General features: G+C 55.4%; 1 protein-coding gene across 1 annotated transcript; it reads right to left on the reverse strand.

The window, feature by feature from the left end:
• Nucleotides 1–27,648, reverse strand: CA5A (carbonic anhydrase 5A). The gene is made up of 7 exons (XM_072819539.1): nt 27,424–27,648; nt 22,474–22,671; nt 8,185–8,303; nt 6,967–7,062; nt 6,739–6,801; nt 3,144–3,299; nt 1–972 (listed from the first exon to the last, which is right to left on the reverse strand). The coding sequence occupies exons 1-7, from the start codon at nt 27,578–27,580 to the stop codon at nt 817–819; spliced, it is 945 nt and encodes a 314-aa protein (XP_072675640.1). The 5' UTR covers nt 27,581–27,648; the 3' UTR covers nt 1–816.
• Between the last annotated feature and the right edge of the window lie 313 nt (nt 27,649–27,961).

The following is a 27,961-nucleotide window of genomic DNA, read 5'->3' on the forward strand; positions in this document are numbered from 1 at the left end:
TAGGGCTCCACTTATATTTTATTCTAGCGTGGTCAAAGTCATAGAGGCAGACACCAGGATGGTGGCCGCCACGGGCGGGGGTGGGCATGGACAATGAGCACGGACTGGAGCAGGGTTCCATCACCAGACGAGGAATGCTCCGGGGCTGGCTGGTGGGGTCGGTGGCATGATGCTGGGAATGCAATCAACACCACATACCCGTTCACTTAAAAGTGGGTGAGAGGGTATCATGTAATGTGTGTTCCACCACAATTAAACAAAAAAACAGAACCCCACAGGGAGAAGCCATTCCACGCCCTCCAGAATGGCCACAACTAAACGGAGCACCGTGTCCTGAGCAGCCACTGGAAAAGCACTTGACCGTATCTTCAGGAGCCTCCAGAGGGAACCAGCACGGCCGACACCTGCAAACCAGGCCTCTAGCCTCCAGAACCACGAGGAAACACATTTCTGTTGCTTTTGCCCCTCTGGTTAGTGGTCATTCATCCCAGCAGCCTCAGGACACTGCTGCACCCAGAAGTCTGGAGGTGGAGACGGTGCACGTGGGTCCCAGGCCCTGAGTTGTCCGGCAAGCACGGGGTGGCCATGTGCATGGAGAATCAGAGGGCGTCTGTCTGAGACGAGGAGGCGCGGGTGCACGGGGCTGGACAGGCACCCGCCGGGGGCCCTGAGATGCCCCGTGCGTCCCACACTTCCGTTCCCTACCATTCCAAAGCTTCTTTGAAGTGGTTTCTTTTCCTCGCAACTGGAAAGCACAGAGACTGAAACAACGATCTCTTTCTTTCTATCTATCTATCTTTCTTTCTTTTTTTAATTTCAGAGGTTGCTTCCAACCTCTGAGCCCTCTTCCACAGCCTGGAAGGATGAATGGATCTCCCGGTTCATCAGAGGCTGAACTGGGCGGTTGTTGTTCACCATCATCTGCTCTTCTTCACCAAGCGCAGAAAACAGGAGTGTGCGAAAGGCGGCCAGCTGGAATGGAGAGCAGAGTATGCGGGGTGCAGGTTCAGAGTCAACCAGCTCCTGCCTCGTGCAGTCGTGCCCCCTGTCCCTGCCCAGACACAGTGAATCAGGGACAGCCGTGCATGACCAGCACAGGGTGGCATAGGGGACGCCCGAGCTAGGCCACAGGAGGCATCGCAGCTTCCGCCTTGGTCTCTGGCATCCCCCGCTCTGGAGAAGCCAGCTGCAGTGTTGTGAGGACACGCTAGCAGCCCCAGCGAGCGGAGTTAACAGCCAGCACCACCTTGCCAGTCGCTTCACTGAGCTACTCTGGGAAGGGGCCTGTGGCCCGGCTCAAGTGTTCAGAGTCCCAGGGGACACCTGGCTGCAACACCATCAGCGACCCCAAGCCAGAACCACCTCGTATGCTTCCCCACAGCAAGGTAAGGAACACATGTAACATAAAAGCTAAATAAACACATACAATATAACATAATGTTTGATTCACTTCCCACTGAAGGAGCTGAAAGTGCATTTTAAAATCACCTCGTTTGTCCTCATTGTATTGAGGAGCCTGTGAGGGTCGCTCACATGTTTAGCCACCTGTGGAGCTGGGATTGTGTCTACACAGTGACCACGTGTTGCACAAACTAGAGCTGCATGACTGGCGGCTTCCCCAGGGCATGGAGGGCATGGAGGGCATGGAGCACAGCCGTGTGCAGACCGTCCTCACAGGTCTCATCACGCCGTCTGCGGCCACGCGTCTCTCCCCTGCTCTTCAGCCACTGCACCTGACATGCACAGGGGCTTGTGTGCTGAGGGACAGGAGGGGTCTCAGGGACCGGGGCCCATTTCTCGACCCGGGTCCTCCATCAGTGTGTCTGACAACTCTGGTTCAGGAGAAGAGCAGATAGCTCTGCCTTCCAGAGCAAACAGTGTCATTCCACAACTTTGGCATGAGAAGATATTCCCAGAATCATGAGGTTGGAGCCTCAGAAAGTGTACGTGTGACCGGCCAGGAAGGTCCAGCCTGCACAGGGATCAGGGCCATGGCAGTGCACTTGCCACATGTCTGTCATCCCTGGGCTCTGAATGCCCGACACACGCAAGATGTCTCCACATTCTTGACATTTCCAGGAAAAAGAGACTCTAAGTCTTTAAAATGTAAACAAGTAATAGCTACTTACTTTACGGGGAGAAAAAGACTATTTAGAAAAGGAAGAGGAAGGAAATTAGAACCGATGCAAAAACCCTGGACAGCCAGGTATTAGCTTCTGGTGTAAGTCTGTGTGCGAGATGAGGGCACGGCTCTGGGAGCACTCACTCACCTCCTCCCTGCCCCCTGACCTCGGCCACTGGGACCAGCTGTGGCTGGTGGCCTGTGAGCAGAGGCTGTCAGTGTGCATGTGGGGTTTACTTGACTGTTGCATATCTGTTGTGCACCATGGAAACCAGCTCTGGGTTAGACAGTATAGTCCAAGGAGCATGAGACACACAGGGCCCGACCCAAACCCCAGCCACTCTGCCACCCACAGGCAACCCGCAGACCCAAAAGCAAGAAAAATAAATGCTTGTTAGGAGCCGTTGAGTTTTGGGGTGGTTTGTTACGCAGCATTATCGTAGCAATAGCTGACTGACACAATCCTTCTGAAATTTTCTCTCGCATGCATAACTTCTGAAGACAGCACATGAGAGAAACCTCTTCAGTCTCGACTGTTTACCATTCTATCACCTAAAGAAGTGGGACAAATGCTAAAAGTCTTCTCGTCTCCGTCAATTACCCCACTTCCTTAATGGCTTTCTAAAATTCATCGATGATGTTCCTTTCTCGGTTAATTTGTTCACCTACAAAAACCTACTGAGGTCCCATCCTGGGCAGGGATCCGTGTCCCAGTTATAATGTCACTTCTGTTTCTTTTAAAGTCACTTTTGTCCAACACACACTGCAGAGCAAGCACTGACCGGTGTGCAGGCGTTTGTCATTAGGGACACCTGCAAGGTCTCAATTTGAAGCCACAGAATGTTAGAGGCCACCAGAGTGTATTTCTCGAGTCCCTAGCTCAAGAAATGCTTCTTGCTCAGGAGCATCCAAACCACACCAGAAAATAAAACCCGTGACACCTGCTCACAGGACCTCGGCTGCCCTGACAAGACAAATGGCTCCCGTACCATCCCGCCACACTGATTCAGGGGCAGCTTACCTGGTTTGGAGCCACTTCGATAGGCTGCTTCTGGATGATCCAGGTGACCGACTCAGTGAGTGGAGGGGTGGTGAGGGAACCCGGGTAGGTCCAGTAGTCCCGGCAGGTGGGCAGGAGGCAGGAGGGCTGGAAGGGGCCCATAGTGGCCCGTGCACCCTGAGAGACCAAGACCCCAGGTGGTGTCAGGTCTCAGGTAGAGATGGGGGCATGCAGGAAGGGAGGGAACGGTGCCCCTCATGTGCCAAGCTCCCTGTGCTGCCACTGAGGGGGGATCGTGCCTGCACCTCCCCTGCTTGGGAGCCTCTGTTCAGAATTCGTGTTTCCTTGCTTTGCAGGCTTCATCAAAGGGTGAGGGAAAGCTGCCTGTCTGAGTGCCAGGGGCACAGGTGGAGTGCCACCTTCATCCACTCGCCCGCAGCTACGTGGTGTGTAACTCCACATTGTGGAGGTGCAGTAGCAGACAGAGAGGACAAACTACCCACATTCATGGAACTTACCTTTTACCAGAGAAAAGCAGACCACAGCAGAATAAGTAAGTGAAATATCTAGTAGTTCTCACCATGGTTAAGCATGATGGAGGGAAATTTAAGTAGGACGGTGGGGTCAGAAATGCTGAGGGTAGGGCCTGGTGTTTTAAGAGGGGTGGTCCTGAAGGCCTCATAGAGAAGGAGACATTTGAGCAAAGACTTGGAAGAGGTGAAGGAAGAGGCCTGCAAGTTTCTGGGGGAAGATCCTTCCAGGAAGTGGGCAGAGCTAGTGCAAAGGGCCTGAGGCACGGTGTGGCCCAAAGCGCTTGAGGAATAGCACAGAGGCCACGTGGTGGGAAGGAGTGAGTGAGAAACCGAAGCAGTAAGGAGGATATGGGGGGGCACCCTGAAGAGGTCCAGCAGCAGGGCCAGGAAACTGGGGCTCATCACAGTGCAGGACAAGGTAGAGGTGCAAAGAGAACCTATTGGTTCTCCAGCCAGAGGCTCTCCAGCAGGGCTTTCACTCAGTGGTGAAAGGGTCTCTTGGGGTCCCTCGGGTGCGGAGACCTGGGAGCAACGTTGCATGCACCAGTGCCGAGGTACCTAAGCTGCGGAGCGGCCCCGGGCAGCACGGCTGGAGGGTGTCCAGGCACGGCGCGGACACGCTCGACCGGGGAAGGAGGCCTCCCTGTTCGCCTGGACTCTCTGCGCCACCTGCAGACGCAGGAGCTGGGGGCCCGCGGCCCAGCTGTCCCCTAACTGCTGACTCCCCCCAGTTAGACGCACAGTCCGGAGGCTAGCTGGAGGACCCAAGGCCAGGAGCCGCTTCCCGTGGCCGCTGCCGTCACTGCCACCACTGCCCGCGGCGCCAGACGATGCACTGCGTGATTCGTGTCTCCTTAACAGTTCAGAAACAGCCGTACGGAAATATGTTCACGTAGCCCGGCACCCACTGGTCTAGAGCTCCCAGGGCTCTGGCTCTCGGCATAGGCACAGATGGGTGCCTGCCGCCGCCCACACCGTCCGTTTCAGGGACTCAGCACCTCGCAGAGAGCCCCCGGAATGGCTCTTTAAGCCATCCTGCCGCCCAGCCTCCCCCCGCCAAACCCCCGGCCCCGACCTGCTTTCTGTCTCCTCTGCTTTGCCTACACAGAATCCCAAGGGATGTGGCCTTTGGGACCAGCCTGTCCTTCGGGATCGTGCCTTCAAGTTTCACCCGAGTGGTGGAAGTTGGAGCTCCTGTTCCCTCCCACGGCTGGAAACGCCACCTCGTGTGATCTAGTGAATTCTTGGAGGAGGCGGGTCATGCACGCACTTGGGACAAAATGCGAGGAGCACCGGTGGGAGCACCAGTGCCCCCCTGGTCCCTGAGACTGCAGCCCGGGAGGGGCTGATGTGCCCGATACCATCCGAGGCTGTTACCGTGAAGTTCTCCAGATCCACCTGCGAGAGGAATTTCTATTTATTGAAGAGGAAAGTAGGTTAGATACAAGAGACTTGCCCAAAGCCACGTGACTAGCGGCAGAACCCAGATGCTGCGGGAAGCCTCTCCACCCTAAAGCCAGCTATCCCTCCTTCCCTGAGGCTGCAGGAGTGGGGTCAAGGCCGCAGCCATGTGGAGGGGTGGCTGGATGCATGCACCACCGGTTTCCATCAACTAAAGTTTTGGGAGGATCCACGACTATGCATTGTCAAACCCACAGAACTGTAGGCCACGGAGATGGTGTCCGACGTGGCACATTTAAAGAATGGCTCCAGAGGTTGAGGGCACCCGCATGAGGCACAGATTGGGGCCACTGGGTCACACCTCCCAACCTGTGAGGCACAGACACCTGCTCTGCAGGGCTGGGCCTTTCGTCTCCTAGGCTCTCGCTCTTGTTTCCCAGGTTAGGAATCTGAGGCCAGAGAGGAGCGTCAGGAGCAGCAGCGAGCCCCAGGCAGCCTCCTCCGCCACCCTCGCTGACAGTCCCTCCCGCGTGGCTCTCCCAGGTGGCCCTGGGCTACCCAGACGCGCTCCAGAGCTTCTGCGGGAGGAAAACAGACCCCAGAGTAAACAGCACCTCACGGCCAGGTCCTTCCCTTCCCACCAAGAGGTGGAGGCCACGCCACGTGGGAGGTGGGTGCACACAGGGAAAACATCCTGGGTTTACTCTGGCTGCAGACCAGCAAGGAAGAGGATGCTTCCAGCACCTTGACCCTGAGGAGTTCCTGCGCTGGCGGATGGGACGGTGGCGGGTGAGGTGGTCCTGGTCCCATGGGGCCAACCTCAAGGTCAACATCAAGCGAGCACACAGCACACATCAAACAGACCCTGTGGAGCAGCAAAGGAAGGGCAGGCCCCCGCTTTCATCTGGAGCCGCTCTGGCCATTGTTGGGACAGGTTCCCATGTCCAGGGACCCCCAGGCCTCCTTGAGTCCTGGAACTCTTTTGTTTGGTACTGAACAAATAAACTACATTTCTTTGGAATTTCCATTTGTCCATCAAAGTCTTCTCTTGGCTGATGTTGGAGAAAACCTACTTTGGTGTCCTCGTCTTTTTGAGCCGAGCTCAAAGCAGCAAGGTGCACAAAGGGAGCTGAGCGATGATCCCCTCGCTGTGGGCGCATTCACAGGCTGGCAGGCCTTTCCCCCTGCCCTCGGCTTCTCTGTTCTCCTGGGACGGGGGACCCTGAGACCCTGCGCCAGCAGCATGCCAGGTAGCGTGGGGGTGGACACCCCTAAAGGTAGTTAGGTGTTTATTGCAGTCAGTTTTAAAACAAGCATCATCTCTGGTGGATGTTGTTGCCTGGGTCCAGGCTAAGGATTTTTTAAAGCTGATCAGTGTAAGGAAAAATACTAGGGGACTGATCGTAACCAGTGACAGGTGGACAAAACCTTCGGGATGCTGCCCGAGTGGCTGAATGTTGGGAAACTTGGATGGGGTCTGGCACACCCACTATACTAGGGAGGGAGGGGTCCACGGGGAGCAGGGACCCATGGTCATCAGAGAGTGAGCCACAGGGAGACCCGTTCCTGGAACTGGACTCAGGCCCCCTCAGCCATACCCTTCCACCCCGTTGGTCTCTTATCCTTGCAAACGAGTCATTAATATAAATAAAGGTGCTTCAACTTCGAGCTACACAGCTTACCTTGTGCTTTATTTCCGGCAAGACTTCCACCAGCTTCTGCAGCCCCTCATGATGGGCCCCCAGCTGCCCAGCATAGACGAGAAAGGCCCATTGGAAAAGGCAGCCGGCAGGATAGCGAGCGTGCCCCATGCCCTGCACCCCAGGTCCCGCGCCCTGCACCCCACACCCCGCACCCTGCAGACATGGTTCACCCGCTTCCCTGGGGGAGTCGTGCCTAAGCAAGATTACCTGTAGAAACACCCCTATCACGGCCACACCGTTCTCCCCCATGATGGCTTCTTTGTAATTTTGGTATTTCACAGAATTCCAGTGAACTAAATGCAGCTGAAAGAGAGGAGAAAGGACTCGGGTTGTCCGCACGATGCCCCAAGGACGGCGGCGGCTCCTCCTCCCCTGGCCGGGCCGCCCACTGCGTGGTTCGCTGGACGGAGGCGCAGCCGAGCGGTGCTGCCTGCCCAGGGGGAGCGAGAGCTGCAGAAAGTGGGGGCCTCGGCACCTCCCGCAGGAGGGAAGGGGGCTTCACGGTGTAAAATAGGAATTGGCGGCTGGATAGTTCGTGTGTATCAGAGACCCCGGAGCAGGGCTGCCAGACCTGTTATGGGACGCTCAGTTACGTTGGAATTTCAGATAAACAAAGCACCATTTTTAATGTGAGCACGATGCCCAAATTGCATTTTTCTCCTATTTCTGCCTCCCTCCTTTGAACCTCATCTATGTCCCCATTTCATGTCCCTCCTTGCGTTTTCCCGAGCCCAACCTCGGCATCAGGACTGGCCGGCTGACGAGGATTTAAACAAGGGGCAGAGGACAAGGTAAGGAAGCAGGGGAGGCAGGGCCGCGGGCCTGGCTTGGGTTCTGTGTGACGGGGGCACCTGATTCTGATGCTGAGCTTGGCCCAGACCCAAGAAGGGGCCGGGGGGTTGGCACATGCGTCCTTCTGCAGGCATGAGCTGTGCCAGAGGCCTTTCTGAGTGGCGCCCAAGCCCCACGTCCATACCAACAGAGTCCAGAAAGCCCCCCAGCCTCTCATGGTCAGCAAGACGTTCCCATGCAGCTGCTAGGTGCCAGTGCTGTGAGGACTCTGCCCAGGGAGCAGGGTCCACGTACACTCCATGTGGCACCTGACTGCCAGTTAGCCCCAGTGCTCCCAGCCATGGGCACTGGGGACCAGTGAGGGTGGCACGGCATCTCCCCACTATGCACGACTCCAATGGAATCTCCTACCCCGCTGTCCCTGTGGATCACACAGAAATAGATAGCCGGGCCCCAGGCCCCATCTGCAGGCTGGCTGCTTTCTTCAGGGGCCCCACCTTGGAACCGGATTTGCTTTCCAGCCACCCCCTGGAATGCTCCTTTTCTGGGCAGCCGGCTGGCCAGTTGCCCTACAGGCGGGCCTGGGGTGTAGCAAGCTCCCACACATTTGCTGTTGGGATGGCATCTACCAACCTCTGCCGGGTACGCACGGTCATCCACTGTGTGCTCTGAGCCCCATGCATTCGCTGCTCCCCAGTGGAAGTGGAACTGCTTTAGCCTGTAGTGGTTTTCCAAGGGGCCACCACTGATTCCTGGAAAACAAAATCAGCGGAACTGGGCTGTTAGTCTATTTGTTGGATTGGGTTTTGCTGTGACAGCATCTGTCTACCCTGAGGTCACACAGTTTCCCTCTTGAGAGATTGACGCCCTGCTGAGATGACAAACTGCAAGGTGGGCCCCGTGAGAGGTGGGACCCTGTCCTTTGTCCACCTCTGTCCCCATCAGCAGGTCCCAGGTGGCCAGAGCCACTGCAGAGATCAGCGTGGCCACCAGGTGGCGACAGGGACCTCATCCTCTTCCGCGCAGCAGGAAGGCAAAGAAAACTTTCTGAGATGAATGCTCGTCCTAGAGGCTTCCAGACTTTAATTAAAAAAAAATGATGTCCTCAGGACGCCCGAGTGGCTCAGTGGTTGAGTGTCTGCCTTCGGCTCAGGGTGTGATCCCAGGGCCCTGAGATCAAGCCCCGCTTTGGGCTCCCTGCATGGAGCCTGCTTCTCCCTCTGCCTGTGTCTCAGCCTCTCTCTCTGTGTCTCTTGTGAATAAATAAATAAAATCTTTTAAAAAATAATAAAATGATGTCCTTTGAATGCAAAAGTGGCAGCTTACATTATACCATCAAAGAATTTCATGAACTAGTATGTAATGAGTGAGACGTTCACACAAATTCTGAGAAACAACACCCTACCTTCTCCAGGGGTGCTGCCCTGTGTGCAGCCCCTGCTCGGTGTCATCTCACTGTATGACCAGGTTTGATTGGTGGAATCTCTTCTAAGTGACCCTAAGTACCCAGCATGGCCTCCTCCAGCACCGTTAGTGGACAGGAACATCTGTCATGGGGGCTCTGACTCTGAACCACAGCGATCTGGGCAAGTCCAGGGCGAAGGCTGAGAATCGCATGCACACAGGCCAGCCTATCTCCAGCTGCACTTTGCTAACAGATCTCCATCCACATTGCTACAGATAGGACGGTAACTCTCATGCATCTTGCTTGGAACTGAAGTGAGCACGCTGCTGCTGGGCTGGGGGGCAGGTCTGGAGGCACCCTCCCACCCCCGGAGATCCCAGGGTGGCCAAGTCCACACGGACTCCTCGGTGTGATGGTTGCTATTGACAACATCAGAGGCTACCGGCTGGTAGTATTCTCTGTTCTGGTTTTGCCATAAAAAGTATAAGGAGCAGAAAGTGCTGAATGGTAAAATAGGAAACAAATTTAGTTCACAATTCTGAGCTCGACCAGCTCACAGAGCTCCTCTCTCGCTGTCTTTCTTCACTTGGAAATGAGGGTGGTTGGTCTAGACCTCCCTAGGTTCTCTAGACTCCGATGGTTTTATGGGGTAATCAACTCCCCTGAGCACACACTCATGAATTATATCTCCATTTTTTAAAAGATTTTATTTATTCATGAGAGACAGAGAGAGAGAGAGAGAGAGAGAGAGAGGCACAGACACAGGCAGAGGGAGAAGCAGGCTCCATGCAGGGAGCCCAACGTGGGATTCGATCCCGGGTCTCCAGGACCACACCCTGGACTGAAGGCGGTGCTAAATGGCTGAGCCACCCAGGGTGCCCATTTATATCTCAATTTTTAAAAATACACAGAGAAAAGCATATAAAAGCATTGTTAAGTCACAAAGCCTGAATCTGTGAGGGGCCAGGAGATGCTCACAGATGGGAAAGCAGGAGAGAGAAGAGAACCTCCAGGGAGTTCCAATTACAAGGCTTTAATGGAGATTTTCTGTGGCTAAAATGACAAAGGGGGATGATTTTTTTTCCCTGGAGAGGAGATGATCCTTGAGCCCACTGACCTTAGTAGTTTTGCATTGCACTGTGACTTACCAGGAGGGGTTGGGCAGGTTACTGGTAATCCCAGCAACGGGAGCTAGGATTTAAGCCCATATCTGACACCAAAACCCATGCCTTTTCCACTTTATCCTTTCAAGCAGAAAACACAATCTCAGGAAATTACAGGACCATGAACCCAGGCAGTGGAAATCTTTGTGCTCCCTCCCACCTGGCAGCTTGTATCCATGGTTCTAAGGGGCTTTGTAACACTGGCCAACCAGAGACCTGGTGCCACCAAAATGCACTCATTAGTGATCAAGAGGTAAGCCCAAGGGGTGAGTGCACAGCTCGTCTGAGCAACTTTCCTGCAGGAGGTGCCCTGGGCACCGAGGCGGAGATGGCAGTGTGCTCACCCACGCAGGCCAACATCATCTTTTCTAGAATGAGAGCGCCAGGAGGCAGGAACGACGAGTGGGCCTTGGATTTGCAGCTTACCTCTGGCTCGAACTAGCGAGCTGCTCAGCCTCTCTGAGCCTCCATCTCCCCACCTGTGTAGTGAGTGTTGGTGGGATAAACAGAGGTGCCTGGTGGAGGGTTGTCATGACGATGATGATGCTGGTGACTCTACCTCATGTAAACTATCAAGGACTCTGCCCCTTCATCTATTAAAAAAAAAAATCACCAGCTATAATGTTCTTGTGGTCCCTTCCTGCTCAAGCACCTTAGAATTCTATGTAGGTAAGGTCTCCAAAAGAATGATACCAACTGTATGAAGCATAAATGCACCCCGAGCTGGATGTTTGCTAGAACCCTGCCAAAAATGCCCTTGTATAAAGGCATTTATTTTATTACTGGTATGGCCAACAACAGAGCCAGGGATGGGAACCTGCTGGGATGGGAGGGGCTTGTGGGCACGCCCACTACTCCTACCTTTGCAGGTGTAGAGCTGCAAGGTCACAAGACCTTTTCAAGGTCACCCTCTGCACCGGACTGGAGCCCACGGACACAGCCCCATCCATGCTCACGAAGCAGCCTCTGGCCAGCCAGACTCCTGCCTATCTGCTTCCATGAGAGAATGAAGAATGGAAGCCCATCCTTTGGAACCCTGGGGCTCTGGCCCACCTCAGTGGGGCCCTCCAGGACTCATATCTCCTTCACGCTGACATCTAGTCCTCTGTAAACAAACAATGTTATCTTGGGCTGGGGACCACGGGAGCTCCTAACACCACCCCCCTCCCCCAGAAGGCTGCTGCACCTGACTAGCCTTGGCATACGCAAACACAAACAAGGAGATCAGCAAAACGTGAGCTTCCTAGGAGGCTAAATGAGGAGGAAGGAGGATAGTTTATAGCCTGGGCTGGGCTGGAACAGTGCTGTGGGGCAGGTCAGTGGTGCAGACTCTCAGAATTGAGCTGTTTGGTGGTCTCCCTTTTAGCCTTTAAGTGCAGCCCAGGAAGAGTGCAAGAGCAGGTCAGAAAGCACGTCTACATTTGGGAATGCCCTAGGTCAGCCGGCGACCCCACCCTAGACCTGCTTGAAGATCCAGGCCGTGGGCTTGTGCAGCAGTTCCAGCCAGACTTGGGCAGCCTTCTCCCCGGGACAGGTAGGAACTCCACTCGCGGCTGCGGCCCCGGGATAAGATAATCTCAGGGTGACTTGTCATAATGACAGTGCAGCATCAGTGTAATCCTCTTTCAAAACAATTTAAAAAGGCAAGTCTGATTTGGTAGAAGGGGGCCTTTGGCAGACCAGGCCCCAACCCGCCGCGGAGGGCTCCTGCAGGTGTCTCAGCTGGCTGTCTCCCTGAGCCGGCGCATCGAAGCATAACTGGGGACGTGCCCGAGCCACGGCCAGACCCTCCAGATAGTCCGAGGAGGCTGACTCCACGCTGAAAGGTGCCGTGCCCGATACCACTGTGTCTGGACTTACAACAGCCACTGTTAACGGCCGTCTATTTGTGAGTTCAGTGCTTTCACCAAGATGGAGCAGGCTTTTGGCAGGCATGGTGGTTTTAAGGCTTAAAATAAATACATGAGAAGTCTGAGATGCTCTAATTAGTTAAAACTGCAAATAGCACAGCGCAGCCAAGTCTCCAGCCTGTTCTTGGGGCCACCCTGGGAGCTGATGAACATCCTGAAGCTGTGACACACAAGGACAAAGGGTTTGCATGTGCTCCCCGCACCAGGAAGGTCTCTCTCATTCTCCCAGGAATGCCAGGGCCTCAGTTGGTGGCCAGCACACTCTCAGTGCTCCAGCAGCACAGGCCACCCTCCTCTCCCACACGTGCACCCACTCCCTGGTAGTTATGCTCTAAGATCATCCCACGTCAGCTTCAGTTTGAAAGCCAGGTGGACTCAGACTCATTGATTCCATGTAGCTCAGCTTTGCATGGGCCCTTTTAGCTCTTCTGCATCTCAAGACGACGACACGTTTGTCTTCAGAACACGGTGAGGGTCAAATACAGCCACGCTTACAAAACACTCCCTGGCACAGCCCCTGGGATGCAGAACGGCCCCCTAGCGATTGCGATTTCTGTTACTATTACTGGTTCTCGTCCTTACTAAAATGATCACCGTCATCATTGTCAACATCATCAAAGCAGAGATCTGCAGAGACCCGAAGCTGCCGATACTACAGCCAGGGCAGGACCTGCGTGAACAGACACAGCTGAAGAAAGTGTCCACAGAAGGGGCGCGGCCAACCACAGAGCGTCAAAGAGGAAAAATCATTCACTCACTCTGCAGGTACATGCAGTGAGCTCCTAGAATGTGCCACACTTTCACCTAAGCATTGGGGGTGGAGAGAGAATGAGACCGATGCAGTCCTGCCCTCTGGGAGCGTGGACTCAGAGGGACGGGCAGGCAGCGCACAGGTGGTGGGCGTGAGCAGGGGGTGTCACGGGGGCATGGAGGGGGTGCTCTTCGGGACCCACACTGAGTGCCACGGCGGCCTCCCTGAGGAGGGGGGCTTCCGCCCTGTGGATGGAGAGAAAGATGGTTCTAGGCAGAAAGCCACTGAACATAGAGGCCTGGAGGCAGGGCGAGCAGGCCACCACGATGCCACAGATGGAAAGTCCGAGGGGTTCATGCAGGGCAAAAAGGCGCAGGTGCCAGCCATGGCCAAGCAGCAGAGCCTTGGTCAACAGACCAAATATCCTCGTCTTTAAAAATGAATGTGTCACATGAGGTTCACCCCATGCCACCCTCAGCAGCCCCGGCCTGACCCTAAAGCCCACTCGTGGGCAGGTGCGCAGGGAGGAAACACCGTGTGAGGCCATGGCACCCCTCTGGGACAGCTCTGCCACCAAGGAGCACCCGGGACCCGGGCACGGCTAAGAGAGGGAGGCCAGAGAAGTGCGTTGCCCGCTGAGGTTTTTCCATGTGCAAGGCCTACACTAAAAGCCCCGAGGAATAACGATGTCTGTGGCAGGCTCTCCTGAGTGTGAGTCCACCAGTGTCTCCTGCAGAGGTCCTCAGATTCATCCTCCCAAGGCCTCCACCACCGCTCCTTCCAATCTCTCCTCTTCCTCCCCACTCCCCATGGGCCTGTCCCCACCCCAGATGGTCTCGTGTCCTCCTCTTCCCGCAGACCCTCCTCCACCTTGACAAGCCTACCGTGTTCTACACACTGTACTTAGTGGGCCCTCCTTCCTTTGATGCTCCCAAGGCCATGCAGGGTTGCAGACTGGGGTGCCAGCAGGACGAGTGGGGCTGGGAGGTGGGGGCACGGGCACCAGCTGACATTCACCCCAATGTCAGTTACCTTCTGCTTTCCCTCCCTGTGTGTCCCGACTAGCGATCTGCTTGCGAGCAGGGAGTGCGTCTCAGGCACAGAGAGCCTCCTAAAACTTGCCGGGAAAGCAGCACAAGCTGTGATCCTGCAGATCCTCGACGGAGCAGGAGTGATTCATTCCTGGGTAGCCCTCAGAAGGAAGGCGCCCGAGACAGGGAGGACGGCTACCATGCTGGGCGTCACGATGTGGCGGCCTCTTCCGAGGGCCCTCAGGCGATCCACCTCCCATTTCTAAGTTGATCCCGATTACGTGGACCATTTTCGACACTAAGGGAGAGGCCCTGATGGACCCATGGGGGTGGGGGAGGCAGTGCTGGACCAGATGGGGCTCAGTCTTGCCTCCTAGCCCGGGAGCTCCCCTGGGCCCCTGGGCACTCGGTCCAGTCCCCCCGAGGATCAGGCCATCTGGAGAGATGCAGGGAGGGAGGAGGGGCTGGAGAAGGAGGAGGAGGAGGAGGAGGAGGAGGTGGAGGAGGAGGAGGAGGAGGAGGAGGAGAAAGGAGGCCTGCTCTAGCCCCGTGTAGATGACTGTGGGTCTCTGAGCAGCAGCATCACAGGGGGAGTTATCACAGGGACACTGGCTGGTAGGGTGGGGTGGGAGCCTGGGATTAGGGTCTCAGAGGAAGGAGGAGGAGTGGACGAGAGGGCAGGGGGGTGGCTGGGGGTTTGGGGGCCTCCTGGGCAGAGGATCTTTCCAGGCGGGGGATTTCATTCCCACTGAAGGGCCAGGGATAGGCCTGGAGAGCCACACATCCACCTCACCTCCACATTAATGCCTCCTCCCCCAGAATGCCCACGCCTGGGATCTGAGGGAAGAGTCAGCAGAAATCAGGAACGAAGGTGAAGAGACACAGTTTTAGAAACTGGACTGACCATTTACAGATTTGTGGTAGAAAAGAACTGCCCTGGGACAACAGGGTGATGATCACATTCTCTCCCCCAGTCAAGGCGGACATCGGTCAGCAGTCAGCCAGCGTAGCCGCCGCAGGCCTCTTCATGACTGCACGGAACCCCCTTCCTGAACCCCCTCATCCCCCAGCGCAGAAGCTCAGAGGAAGTAGCGGTTCACGCCTCCCTGCAGGCACCCGGCCTAACGTGGCAGGTGGAAGGGTGCCCTGGGATGTGGGTCCTGAGTGGACAGAGAAATGGCGGGGCTGTTCCTGCTGCCGTGTCCGTGACCCATCCCCGGGCCCCACTTCCAGCCTGCCTTTCCAGGAGGGAGCCTGTAGATTCTTTTGGGAGTTCCGTGTGGGCTGGCACCTGAAGACCCCCCCTCCCCAGTCCGATGGAAGTGACCCTGCAGACTTCACCATCATGCTGGTCTGCAAGTCTGCTCCACGGCAGGGGCAAGCATGGACTGAGCTCCTGCTGGGTGCACTGGGTGCTGGTCACGGGCTGAACGCCCATGGACTTGGGCTCGCAGCAACCAGCCCTCCTCGTCACCTCTTGGCGCTTGGGGTGGTGACCAGCTGTCATTGGCCCCACTTTACAAGTGACTTAGAACTCGCTTAGACGTGGGAGGGAGCACGAGTGCACCTGCGGCCTTAGTGCCTGACGCCTCAGCTGTCCAGTACTGTCCCTGCGAGTGAGTGACCGTCCAGGGGGCTGCTCACAGGTCAGGAGGAGCCTTCTCATCTGCAGTCCCCATCTTTTCTCCCTCAGCCAGGTGAGTGGGCCACGCAGAGTCCTCCACCATCAGGAGTCCTCCTGATGGCGGCCTCTCTGGCCACCCTGCTCCCTCTAGTGGAGGACTTTAGAAGCGCGCGTGACCAGGCCTCCCTGAGACCGGTTTTTTTTGTTTTGTTTTGTTTTTTGTTTTGTTTTGTTTTATTTTTGCTAAAACAGGGCAAAGCTGTCATCCAAATGTTAGCTCAGGGTGCTCAGCCTCCCAGCACCCTCTTTACATCCCCTGACTCAGCGTCACATCTTCCCCTTACAGAGGAGGAGACTGAGGGTCAGAGAGTTTAGGTGACTTGCTAGAGCTGATGACAGGCTTTACACCCTTTTTCCCTCGCCTTCTCCTTCTCTCTCCCTTCCCCCTTTTCTCCCCTCCCTCCCCCTCTGTTCCCCCTCCTGCTTTCTCTCTCCCCTCCCTCTCCCTGTCTCCCCCAGAGTGGGACCCTCACCCCAATGCAGTACTCTCCCGGCACCTCCAGTGGAGCAGCCCCTGGGTGCAGAGGTGCAGTGCAGGGTCCTGACCCCACAGGAGACCAGGAGATGGGTCCAGCATGCAGGACAGAGGCGGTCTGCCCTTTGCATTCCCCTACACAGGTGGACGGGGTCAGGGGCAGGGCAGCAGGGCCCCTTGGCTCCCTGGCATCAGGCTGTACACCTACAGGGCTACAGAGCACTGGCTCCTTTTCTGTGGACGGCGAGCGGGGCACAGGGTTTGGAAACAACCCTGGGCTGATAAGGGTGTCTCCTTTCCCAGAGTGGGAGTCTCTTCTGTTTCGTGGGGTAGTTGTGAGGATCGAATAAGATAAAACCTGCACCCCACCCAGCAGGCTGATTTGCCCAGCAGGTCCAGCGGCAGGGCAGGATCAGGGCCATGGAACACGTGCCTCCTGAAGCGGGACCTCCTGGCAGCCTCCAAGTGCAGGTGGGCCTGTCACCCCTTCCAGGAGGAGCACCCCGCCGGGCTGGGGCGAGGGGGCTCCCCGGGGGAGATGGTGTGTGCGCAGGGAGGGGAGTCTGATGGTGGAGGCTGCCTTTCCCTCGTTTCCTCCTAGGAAGCTCTCTCCCTCCTGCCCCTGCGCCAGCCCCCTCTTCCCTGGCCTTCAGCGCCACTTTCTCGAATTCCTTGGAATGCCCCACTGTCTCCACCTCTGTTATTCATCATCGCTGGCTGGCTGGCGCTAATCTCTGAGTACTCGTATCCCTCGCCCGCTGGAAAAACTGCTGGAAGCTTCCACGCTGATGGAAAATGTCCTCGGCCTCCTGTTTCGCTCTGAGTTCCTGGCAGTCACCTGTCGGAGTAACCTGACCTGCGTGATCCCAGATTCTGTAGTCTACCCTGCGTACCCTCCTCGCTCACTTCCCTTCTTGCTCATGAGGCGCGGCCTTGGCTGCCGGCTATCCAGGGGTTTTTTGGGGTTATGGGTGTGTCTCCTTATTCTCAATTTCTTACTGCAAATGTGTTTTGCTTGCTCCATTGCTGAGCTGCGTTTTTAATTTCCTTTGCTCCTGGCGGTCCCCAATTTCCAGTGGAGGTGCGTGAAGACAGGAGATGTGGAAACAGAGTGAGAGGTTGGGAATCGAGCTGGGGTTGGAGGCTTGGGGTGTGTGAAGTCGGGTAGGAGAGAGGGAGAGAGGAAACTGGGGTTTTGGGAGAATGACAAGTAAAGTAAAACCAGATTGGCCTGTGTGGACGAGAGCCACTGGAGGAATTATCTAGTAATTTATATGGCCAGGGAGAGACACCCAGATAATTCTTTCGGTCTGTGGCTGGGCGGGGCTGGGGGCGGGTCTCTTTGAACCAGATTGAGAAGGTGGTGGAGAAGCCAAAAAGTGGGGGTCGGGACCGGGTCAACACAGAGGCCTGGCTGCAGCAGGGCGCAAAAATCTTGAACTCTGAAAGCCACTTGTGTCCGGGGTGGGCCGCGGTCAACCCGGGGTCAGCAGCGTGCACCTCAGGCCCTGTAGCGAAAGCACTGAGTGTGCCTCCCAGCCCCGACCACCCTCACTTCTGGGCAGGCACTTTGCTCCAGGGCGGGCTCGTCCCCAGTCACGGTGATGGGCTGCTGGGGCCACGCTGTGGTTTGTGGATCCGCTCTGAGGCCCGAGCTTCCATTGTCAGGGCAGAGGCACTGTCTCTCTGAGCCACTTATCAGGAGGGTGAACCAGAGCAGCAGGCCCCAACTTTGCTCCCATTTGGGATTTGCTGGCCCGGGATGATTCCAGCAGGGGCAAGCAGAGCCCACAGGGAGGATCCAGATCCCCCACTTTGCGTCTGGCTCCTTCCATTCCTTCGGTGGCTCTTCCACTACCCGACCCAGCCATACTCAGGACTTCTCAGGATCTCACCCTCTTCTTTGCTTAAGCCAGCTTGAGCCCTGCCTCTGCCACACGCAAGTCAGAGAGAAGTCTTACCCAGTACAGAGAACGTGTCCCTGGGGATCTGTGATGGTGTTGGGAGACTGACGCCAGCTGTGTGGGAGTATTTACACCAGGGAAAGTGGCAAATGCTACAAGTGGCTTCCTGTCCCTCCCCCAAGTCCTTGGAGGCCAGTTTCCTGATATTTACCAGTCGTCTACTAGCCAGTCTTGGAAGGGCCAGGCTCCCGTGGGCTCAGCTTCCTGGAGGACAGACCTGGAGTCTTCCAGCACCGCGCTCCGAGGTCCCATTTCTGGGGGTCAGGCGCAGTGTCCCCTCTATCCTGGGCCTCCCAGACCCAGCCCTATTTATTGCCTTTGGGCAGAAAGCACAAGGACGAGGCTGCCAATCCTCCAGGTGCATCCTTTCTACTTCTTTTCTCTTAACTCAGCCACTGTTTTTGGTCTTCTGTTCTAGGGCTCTTGTAAACAGGGGATGGAATCATTAATCAAACTGATGAAGGCTAAAAAGTGAGATTTATTGGTGCAGGGACGGTTTGGCCTTAGGCACAGCTGCATTTAGAGGCTCCAACAATGGCTTCAGGCCTCAATTTTTCTCCACCTCTTGGCTCTGCTCTTCCCTGAAGACCAGGGGCCCAGGCTTGTAGCTGACTAGCGCAACACAGACAGGAAAGGATTATCTTCCAACGTGTCCCAGGAGAATGCTGGCTCTCAGTGGTCCGACTGCAGTTGCACGCCTACCCCTGGACCGGTCACTGAAGCAGAGGGGGCTGCTTGGACTGGCCATGCCCAATTCTATGAGCTATACTTTGGGTAAAAATTCAAGAGGCTGAAATTCTTAACCAAAAGGAGGCTTTGCTCTGTGATTCTAGGGATAACTATGACCTGCAGATCTGACACTGAGCCCCCATGGGATATGGAAACATCTAGAGTCCAAGACACACATGTTCTAAGATGCCCTTGCAAACATGACAGCAGCTACTTCACCCTGGAAGCACCACAGATATGTCTCTGCTCCACCTGTCAGGAAAGTTGGGTGTGGGCTTCTTGCTGGTGGGTTAGGGATGGGTGTCCCAGGCTGATCCCACTGTCCCCTGGCTCTTCCGCTGGGGTGCACTCACCGGACATGGGCTTAGCTACTACCCCAAGCAGCTTGCTGGCTCTCTGGGGACCTGACCATAAGCCCAGAACTTTCTCCACATGTGCTAGCTAGTGCATTCCTCCCTTTATGCAGGGTCAGCGCCTAAGGCTTCACACCTGGTCTCTGCAGATATTGGGTGCAGATTTTTTCCAGAGTAGGTTCACGCTCCTAAAATTTCCTTCTTTAGAGGGCAGAGAATCCCGTTGTAATTTTCCTTAATTGGTAAAATGGGAGCTGACACCCATCTCACACAATCGTTGCAAGGATGGCTCAAGTTATTGCGAACAAAGTGTAGATAGGAGAAGGGCTGGTGGTAAAGGGTGGATGTGGTGACATGATGGGAGCTTTCCATGGCAGGAACTGGGTTTGAACCTGACCCTTCACATGCTGCCACTTGACCTTGAGTGAGCTGCTTCCCCCAGTCTTGGTCTCTCCTTGAGTGGAGGGAGGACGCCGAGCCTCTCGATGATATCTGTTTGGTGCTGTGCTGTTATTCACGAGATGGAGGTACCTTTTAAAGATGGTGTTCACTTGTCTGTCCCGAGAACCTCCCACCTTCTAGCAACAGCATCACCATGTCCCGTGACCACCAGTGCCCAGAGCATGGACGTTGGTCAGCATTCCAGGGGCTCCCCTGATGGAGGGTGGGATGAATGCCGTGCTCAGCCCCAGACCCGTTCCCTGGGAATGTCGATTATTCTGTCAAATGTATCTCAACAATACACAATACAGAAGTCCAAAGTAATATTCAAAGCTTTCCATATTTTATGACTTAAAGGAAAATAAATCCATTACATAGTTATCAGTAAGACCCATAATGACGCATAATAATCCTATGGGAGGAGCATGAATTCTATGGTAACTCATCCCCAACCATATCTGCTGTTTTCAAAATTATTGTATATTCAATAACTATTAACTAAGCAATTAAAAGTTCAGGAAGTATAATTCTTTTTTTTTTTTGAGGGAGGGAGGGAGGGAGAGAGAGAGAGAGAGTGTGTGGGGGGGGGGCGGGGGAGGAGCAGAGGGGAGGGAGCATCCCCTGCATGCTCTACACTCTCTGCTCTCCCCTAAACACGGAGCTGGCAAGCTCTCCTGCAGGCTGGAGCTCACTCATGACCCTGAAATCATGACCTGGGCTGAAATCAAGAGTCGGATGCTCAACTGGACTATGGAGCCATCCAGGTGCCCCAGGAGCTATTATTTTTTTACTCAATCTTATAAAATTGCTGCATTAAAAAATGATACAAACCACATCAAACCTGAAAACCTAATTTTAGTTTGCTCCTTGGGAATTTGAATTTGGAACAGACCAACAAGGGCAGAAGAAAAGTTGGCACATTGAGTAAATAAGTATGTGTATCCCTGCACTGCGCTGGTCTTTGCACTTTCCAGGATCTGGGTATGCAGTTGTGCTCTTTTATCCCTCAAAGAAGTTCCTCTGTGCAAACGTCTGCTAGAGCTGGCGCTCTGGTCCCTGGCGCTCAGTGAGCCCTGTGTGAGCAGCATCCCTGAGGGTCACTGTGAAGACCAACCCGGAGCAGCTATGAGCAGCTCTGGGCACGCAGGCAGCTGCTCAGGAAAGGCGGTTCCTTTTTACCTGTGGGACAAGGGGAGAGTCCCCTGGAATAGTGAGCCCCGCTGTCTGAGAAGTGCTTTGCAGGGCCTGGCACAGGGAGAAGCCTCTACCCCGCTGCCGTTCCCATCCATCCAAGGCAGGGCGGTTGTGGCTGGGTCTCTGCTCACCATCCAGCCTCTCCCTGGACTCCAAGAAGGCTGGCACGTGGCCTGCATGTGGTTCAGGGTGCCCGGAGTGGACGCTACACCTGCTCAGATGTCTTCCAGGCTGGGGGACACCGAGTGTCTACTAGGACAGCACAGTTTTGATGGGTGGACGTGCAAGCATGGGTGTCAGGGTCATGTTGACAAAGCCAAGATGCAGGGCTGGGCGGACCTTCCCTGGATGGGAGAAGCCGATTGAAAGCCCTGCAGCTTTCAGTTCAGAGACTCTGCATCTGCCCCAGTGACGGGCACAAGAGCAAGGCTGAACATGAGTTCCTGTTCCAGCGTCCTGTTGTTGACAACATAGAAAGGTGGGCTCCGGGTCAGCGCCCCATGTTGGGAGCTGATCCAGGTGACGCTGTGGGATGCAGGGCACTTCCCTGGGGTGGTCTCACTTCTTCCCCGACAGCCTTTGAGATGGGCGTCTTGCTCTCCACTCCCAGGGGAAGAAACGGAGACTCCTTTGCTCTTTTAACGTTTCATTGATTTTCATCCATCAATTGACTAAGCGCCTGTGATGCTCAGTGTAAAATAGTGGTCCTGGCCTCGTGGGGCTCGCATCCTCGCAGGGCATCCTCGCGGGGCAGCGGGTGAGAGAGTAAGACAACTGGGTGTACGAAGGAGATGGGTTGAGGGCTGGTCCAGAAAGGACCTGGCACTGGGGGCCAGGTCGGGGGTCCCCAGGCTCCAAGATTCCCTGGGAGGACTTGCAAGACTCCGTGCACAGCCATACGTGTGGCTAAGATTTATTACAGTGAAATGACACCAACAGATCTGCAAAGGGAAACGGTGCAGGCAGCACTGTCCGAAGGAAACCAGGTGCCTGCCTCCAGAGCCCTCTCTATGGGGGTCACACAGGATACACCAAGTCCCCCCAGCAACCAGTTGTGACAACACGTGGGAAGTGACACTCGGAACTCAGGTTTTCGTGGGGGCCTGGTCAGGTAGGCACTGTTTGCCGTTGGGGACTGTGGTCCCCGCTCCAAGAAGGAAGACAGACGCCCAGCATAAACAAGGCTCACGGTGGTCCCAACAGATGCTCAGGAACCCCAGGCGGAATCCAGCAGCAGCCCTGTGTAGCAGCAGCCTTCCCAGACCCGAGGAGCCTCCCTCCCCAACCTGGTGAGGGTCCTGCTGAACCTCTGAGGGCAGGGTCCACGGGAAGCCCGTGGCAGGGTGCTGGGGCCCGGTCGGGGTCGGAGGCTCCCGGGGCTGCCCGCACGGCCTCCCCTGCCACCAGGGCAGCTAGCCTCATGCTCAGTCCCCACTGTGTCCTGTGTTCCTGTTCTCCCTCCCAGCAGCTGGGCATCCTACGGGCAAGAACCAGCGAGGGTACCAGGCTCTGATGCGCGGCTAGTTGTTGGCACAGTTTCCTTCTGGCTCTGCTTTCAGGCCTCACGGTCACCTCACCCTCTCCCCGCACCTGCTCTGTTCTCTGTGACGTGTCATATGTGTACATTCCTATGGGCTTTTGACTCTTCCCGACCAGCCCTTGGAATATCCAGTAAATCTGTGCAAATGTCGGTGGTGGGTATTATCATCCTTCACCTCAGTGGCACCTCCCTGCCCCCTGAACACCGTGTGCCAGTAAAGCCCTGGCCCCTTCTCTGCTCACCCCATAGCCCGCTCTCAGGCTGTGCCCGGCCCAGGCTCACCTGACCCCTCAGTGGAGTCGTCGAATTCCACCTGGAAGAAGTAGCCGGTATTCCAGACATGCAGGCAGCTGGTCGCGGCGTAGGACACTTGGAGAGACTTCAGCCGCGGGTCGTAGACACTGTCCCTCCAGCGGATGTTGATGGGGGACTGCCGGGTACCCCCTGGCACAGAGGCCAGGCCCTTCCAGAGTGGGTGCGCTGGGGCAGAGAGGGAAGAGGAGGCCTTCACTGACCTGGTATTGGCACCTCATGGGGAGGCAGCGGCCCTCGCAAATGAGCCCCCAGAGGAGACAGCCCTCCTGGAGACAGCCCCACCTGGAGCCTGGGGCCCCAGGCCACCCAGCAGATCTGTCCATGCAGGCGGGGCCCTCGCTCCATCTCCCCTCTGGAGCGTCCCCCAACACCGACTTTCCGGTGCCATCTGATCTGGTTTTGATCCACGGTCATCATCACGGCGTGGTCACAGGAAGCCTGTGCCGCCTGCCCCCCACCAGGCTGCATCCCACTGGGCTCCAGGGTCAGGGTGGGAAGGTGAAGCTGGGCAGCGTGGTTTCTGTGGATGATGCGGCTGCAGGTGAGGAGGCCCGTGGGCGACAGGACCGGTGGTGTGGGGCAGCTTGGGACCTCTCCCCCGTGCCTCACATGCACCTGATGCTGAGGCCAATGCACACCTCCTCCTTCAGCCTCTCCCACAAGGAGGAAGGAGAAACCACTCCAGGGGCCAGAAAATTAAGCCAGAGTGGCTACCTGCCCTTTCCTTAAGGTTCCTGCTCCTTGGGCTGCCTCCCGGCCTGGCAGGGTTTTATTTCTCTTTGTTCCTTTTAGACCCAGGACAAGGACCACCCCCCAACCCTTCTGCCATCGGCCGCCCAAGGCCTGAGATGCCACCATTACATTGGTGTGTCTGGCTTCCCTAGTAAAGTGGATGTGTTGTTAGAGAATATTCCATATGTGGGAACATTAAGGAAAGATAAGTGATACATGGATCTGAGGGTGAGCTGGGGGGCAGAGCCAGGAGCCAGAGCATTGGGCGAAGGGGCGCCCACTGTGCACAATGGGGAGGTGACCACCTGGGCGAACGATGGACGAGAGACACCCACCAGGGAGAGCCCAGGCTCTCTGGGGATCAGGGAAGTGGGGGCTATTCTGGGGTATCGGACTTGGCCGTGTCCCTCCAGACCTGGGGTGCAGACTAGGGATGCTCAGGCCATGTAGCCACATGACTCTCGCCTCAGGGCTGGGGGGGCAGCGGGGAGACACCTATGGAGGGAGTGTAAGCGCTCTTATGGGATCTTGACATCTTCCAAGAGGTGGTAAGAATGCAGATTCTCACATGACGTTTCTTGATGTTAAAGTGGAGCCAGATAGTCCACACAGGGAAGATATGTTCATGCTCCCTCCTCACTCTCTGAGCTACGGGCAGGTTCGTTTCTTCTCCCCGCCCACCCCTAGCCGCTGCATCAGTAAACATGAGAATACGATGTGCAGCAAAGCCAGGTTGGCCAAGACCAGACGAGATAGCGCACAGACTGACTGTAGGCCCCGACTCGCGTCCGCCCACTGGGCACAGATGCTGCCACCTATCATGCAGGGCCCTTCCCACACCCCAAAATGATGCCTCATTGTGCTCTGCAGGCACATCCTGCACTCCTGCTGGCCTCCTTCTCACGATGGATGCATGGATGACAATAGACTTGGGGCTGCACGTCCTCTGTCCCAGCTCCTTCTGCTCTAAATCAATGTTGTACCAGAAGCCCTGGGTCTTTGTGGGTCTGTCCTCCCGCAAAGCCCCACTGAGCTGGCACAGGTCAAGACCACATCTGATGCAAAGTGACTTTTAACACACGGTACAGCCTCACAAACCCCCAGCCTCCAGCCTCACTATGGGGAACTGGGATGGAACAGGGCCTGACGTGGACACAGAACTCAGGAGCCACTGGATGTCATGGAGGTGGCTCTGGTCTTACGTGGAGGCTGACCTCGGCCCCCAACACAGAGGTGCGTGGTGTGGAGGAGGGCATATGTTAGGCTACATGTGCTGAGCTGCACCAAGGGGCTGCCAACAACCTTGTACATAGTCTCTGCCCCTGAGTAAAAGCATGTTGTTCATCACTGCATGCAGTGAGGAGAGGCTGCTCGAATCCTGAAAAGGCTTCCCATGCTTGCTCATGGGGGCTGCGGACCTCCACAGTGATGCCTCTGTGCCACAAAGTCTACGCCTCAACCATCTCCGGTCTCTGGGGGAAGTGATAAAAGTGATCATGTACACGTATCCAGCAGATATTAAATTAACTTAACCAAATCAATGGTATCCTCTTGTTGATCACTCAACACATACTTAAGGCTCCTTCTGTGGGTCAGGTACTGGTCCAAATGCAGGGGAGGATGAGAGCCATGTTGGGCAGACCCGGGGCCACCTTGTGGCCGGGCTGAGCCAAGCCTCCTGGCAGATGCACAGCAGAGAAGCACCTGTGGGACTGTCCGGGGACACACAGTGGTGCAACAACCAGCTCTCTCGAGGAATAGCACGTCCCCACAGGTGGCGTCTGCCATTGCCATGGTGTAAATGCTCCTGCCATGGCCAGCAGCCAGCTGCCGGGGTGGCTGCCACCAATCACAGGCTTAAGAAGAGACGCACATCACTGGTGGCAGGGAGCCCCGGCAAGTCCTGGAGCATGGCAGGAGAACACCTGACCAGGATGATTTTGGAGCCTCCTCAAGCACCGTGGCCTGTCTTTCTAGGCCAAGCCGCAGTGATTTCCAGAGACACAGAAGGCCCTTCTTCCCCAAAGGGTCACTATCTGTACTTACGGTGGCTGGTGGTCCACCACGGACCCGAAGCAGGTGATCTTCCTCCTGCCACACTGTTGGGTCACTGTCCAGTCACTGACAGCCTAACGCTAGGTCACCCCAACACTAGGTCACCCCATTCACCTCGCTTCATCTCAACATGTGGGTGTTTTATCATCTCACATCAGTGCCAGAAAGGTGAACACTAAGATATTTTGAGACACAGGCCACAGTGACATAACATTACTACAGTCTGTGTTACAATTGCTCTATTTTGTGTAAGTTGTGCTGTCAATCTCTTCCGGTGCTGGATTTATAAACCAAACTAGTTTTAGGTATGTGTGAATACGAGAAAACAGTTGGTATAAAGTTTGACACCATCTATGCTTTCCTGCACCTGCTGGGGGTCCTGGAACAGATCCCCGAGGGCTAAGGGGGTGCATTGTATTTAGGAACAAAATTTCTTTTTCCCCCAAGGGAAATGCACTGCTGGACACCAATAAACAAAACACTAACCTGGAGGCATCGATGTTTCAGGAAGCTCCAGCCTTCCCTGTTTGGCAGATAGAGCTGTGTGTCATGGAGCTCTGAAGGAACTGCAGAGCCCTTGGCTTCCCTGAACGTAGCTGGGAGATGGCGGCGGGAACTGATTTAGGCGCCCAGCACAGAATGTTGCTCGGTCCCATACACGTGTGTGAGGATGTGTGAGAATGTGGTTGGTAATATTCAAAAATTGGATACCACCTGATGTTCTCCAACAGGGCAATGGTTAAATACAGAGACACCCACATGGTGGTCCGAGGTGACAATAACAACAATTAGCACGTGGCAGTTGTCTTCAAGGTGCCAGGCGCTGTTCTCAGCTTTTCCATCCCTGACCTCATTTCTACTTCCAACAGTTTTGTAGGATAAGTACTGTGATTACCCACCCGCTATAGGCGATGAGACTGGGTCTCAGAGAGGTTAAGATACTTGCCAAAGGGCACACAGCCCCACAGTGGTAAGGCCAGGATCCCAGTCTAGGGGGTCTGATGCTCTTCATGGTCGCACCAAGTATAAAAGAGGGGATAGGTGCCGAGGACACTTACGAGGATATCCCCAGATCCCCAGTTGAGAGTAGAGAAAGCCAAGATGCAGACCAACATGTATCACTGGGGTCACTTTTTATTTCTTGAAGAGTCTTGTGAATGTGTAGACATATTCTCTGTGCACGGAGGAATGTGTCAGAAGGCTGAGAGCTCAGCTCAATGTAGCAGTGGCCTCTGGGACCTGGGGCAGGAGAGGGTGCAGATGGGAGGGCCTTTCTGAGTGACTGTGTGCTTTGAAATTTGCAGGTGGGTCTAGGATAGGGCACAAGGATTTGCATTTCTAGCAGGCTCCTGGGGGTGTTGCTGTTGTCAGTCTGGGGACCTGCTCTCAGAGTCCATAATGTTCGTTGAGAGCCAGCTTTCTATACATGCCATTCCATCTCCATGTGACCCCGTGCGACATCTAGTCCTTCTCTTTATAGATGAAGAGACTGAGGCTCAGGGAGGTACAGCCGCTGGCCCCGCTCTCACCTCTGACAAGTCACTTGTCCCAAGTGCCCATACTCAGGAGCCACTGGTTCTGAAGCCCATGCTCTTTCCACCACCCAAACCTGGAAAGTGCAGATACTTCAGAAATGAAAACCAGGAGTGACCTTATCAGCCAGTCTTTTTTCTTTTTCGACAGAGGAGAAATCTGAGACTCGGAAAGAGAGAGGCATGAGTCCAAGGTCACAGGGCGCTGAGGATGGGTGCTGCCACAGTGTGACTGGCTGACCTGGGGCAGTCTTTGGACGGAGTTGGTCGGATCATCTATTTATTGCATGTTTGCTGAATATATTCTCTCTTGGAGGAGTCTTGCAGCCAGGCTGCATGTTCCTAACAACAGCTCATCTTGGGGGGCACTTGCTACTTACCTTCTTCTGTGGATCTCCCCCTCTTGATGGCCCCATGGAACTGAGGTTAAAGGAATTGCTCAAGGTCACCCACAGAATGCTCAAGGTCATCCACGGGAAAAGAGACAAGTGGAAACCTGAACCCAAGCACTCTGGTCTGACTGCCTCCCATTTTGGAAGACACTACAGAATCAGCCAAGAGTCAAGCCGCATCTGGGAAAAACTGAAGGTCTACTTACAGGCATCATTCCGAGGTCTCTGTGCACAGGGACCTTGTGAGCACCATCGCTCCAGCCTTAGCAGATGACTGTGGAGGGTCCCCCATGTCTGCTTGGATGAGGTGGAGAAACCAGTGGACTTCCAAAGGCTCTTGCCCAACCCCGGGGTCCTTAGCATCTTGGATGTGTTCCCCACAGATCCCAATAAAAAGAGGGTGATTTTCTGGCTATCTGCTCTCACTTTGATGGGGCTGACCATGCAATGGGCTTGGCTCACCTCTTTTTGTAGAAACTCACCCAACCCCCTGATCCAGATGGTTAAATTTCAACTCATGCCCGCCGCAGCATCCTGGATGATGTTCAGTCTGGCTGAGGGGTGGGTGCCCTGGGACAAGTGACCTTCTCTGTGGCCACCCCTTGGGATCTCTGAGCTTTGATCTGGTAAACAGCAGAGAGTGCCAGGGGGTTAGAAGGACCTTATGGAGAGCCCAGGGCTAGGACTGGAAAGAAGGTGAGAGGCAAACAAGATTGCAGAGTGCCTGTTGATGGGTATTGACCA

Source organism: Canis lupus, chromosome 3 (assembly GCF_048164855.1).
Source record: "Canis lupus baileyi chromosome 3, mCanLup2.hap1, whole genome shotgun sequence".
Taxonomy (NCBI): Eukaryota; Metazoa; Chordata; class Mammalia; order Carnivora; family Canidae; genus Canis; species Canis lupus.

What these genes read in the sequence shown, in the direction of transcription:
- CA5A (XM_072819539.1), bottom strand. Translation starts at nt 27,580, where the DNA reads ATGCTAAGGACCCCGGGGTTGGGCAAGAGCCTTTGGAAGTCCACTGGT. An exon ending in GAGACCTCGGAATGATGCCT is followed by an intron (nt 22,672 to 27,423) that starts GTAAGTAGACCT and finishes TCTCTGCCCCAG; the next exon opens with CGCACCCACTCTGGAAGGGC. An exon ending in TGATAGGGGTGTTTCTACAG is followed by an intron (nt 6,802 to 6,966) that starts GTAATCTTGCTT and finishes TATGCTGGGCAG; the next exon opens with CTGGGGGCCCATCATGAGGG.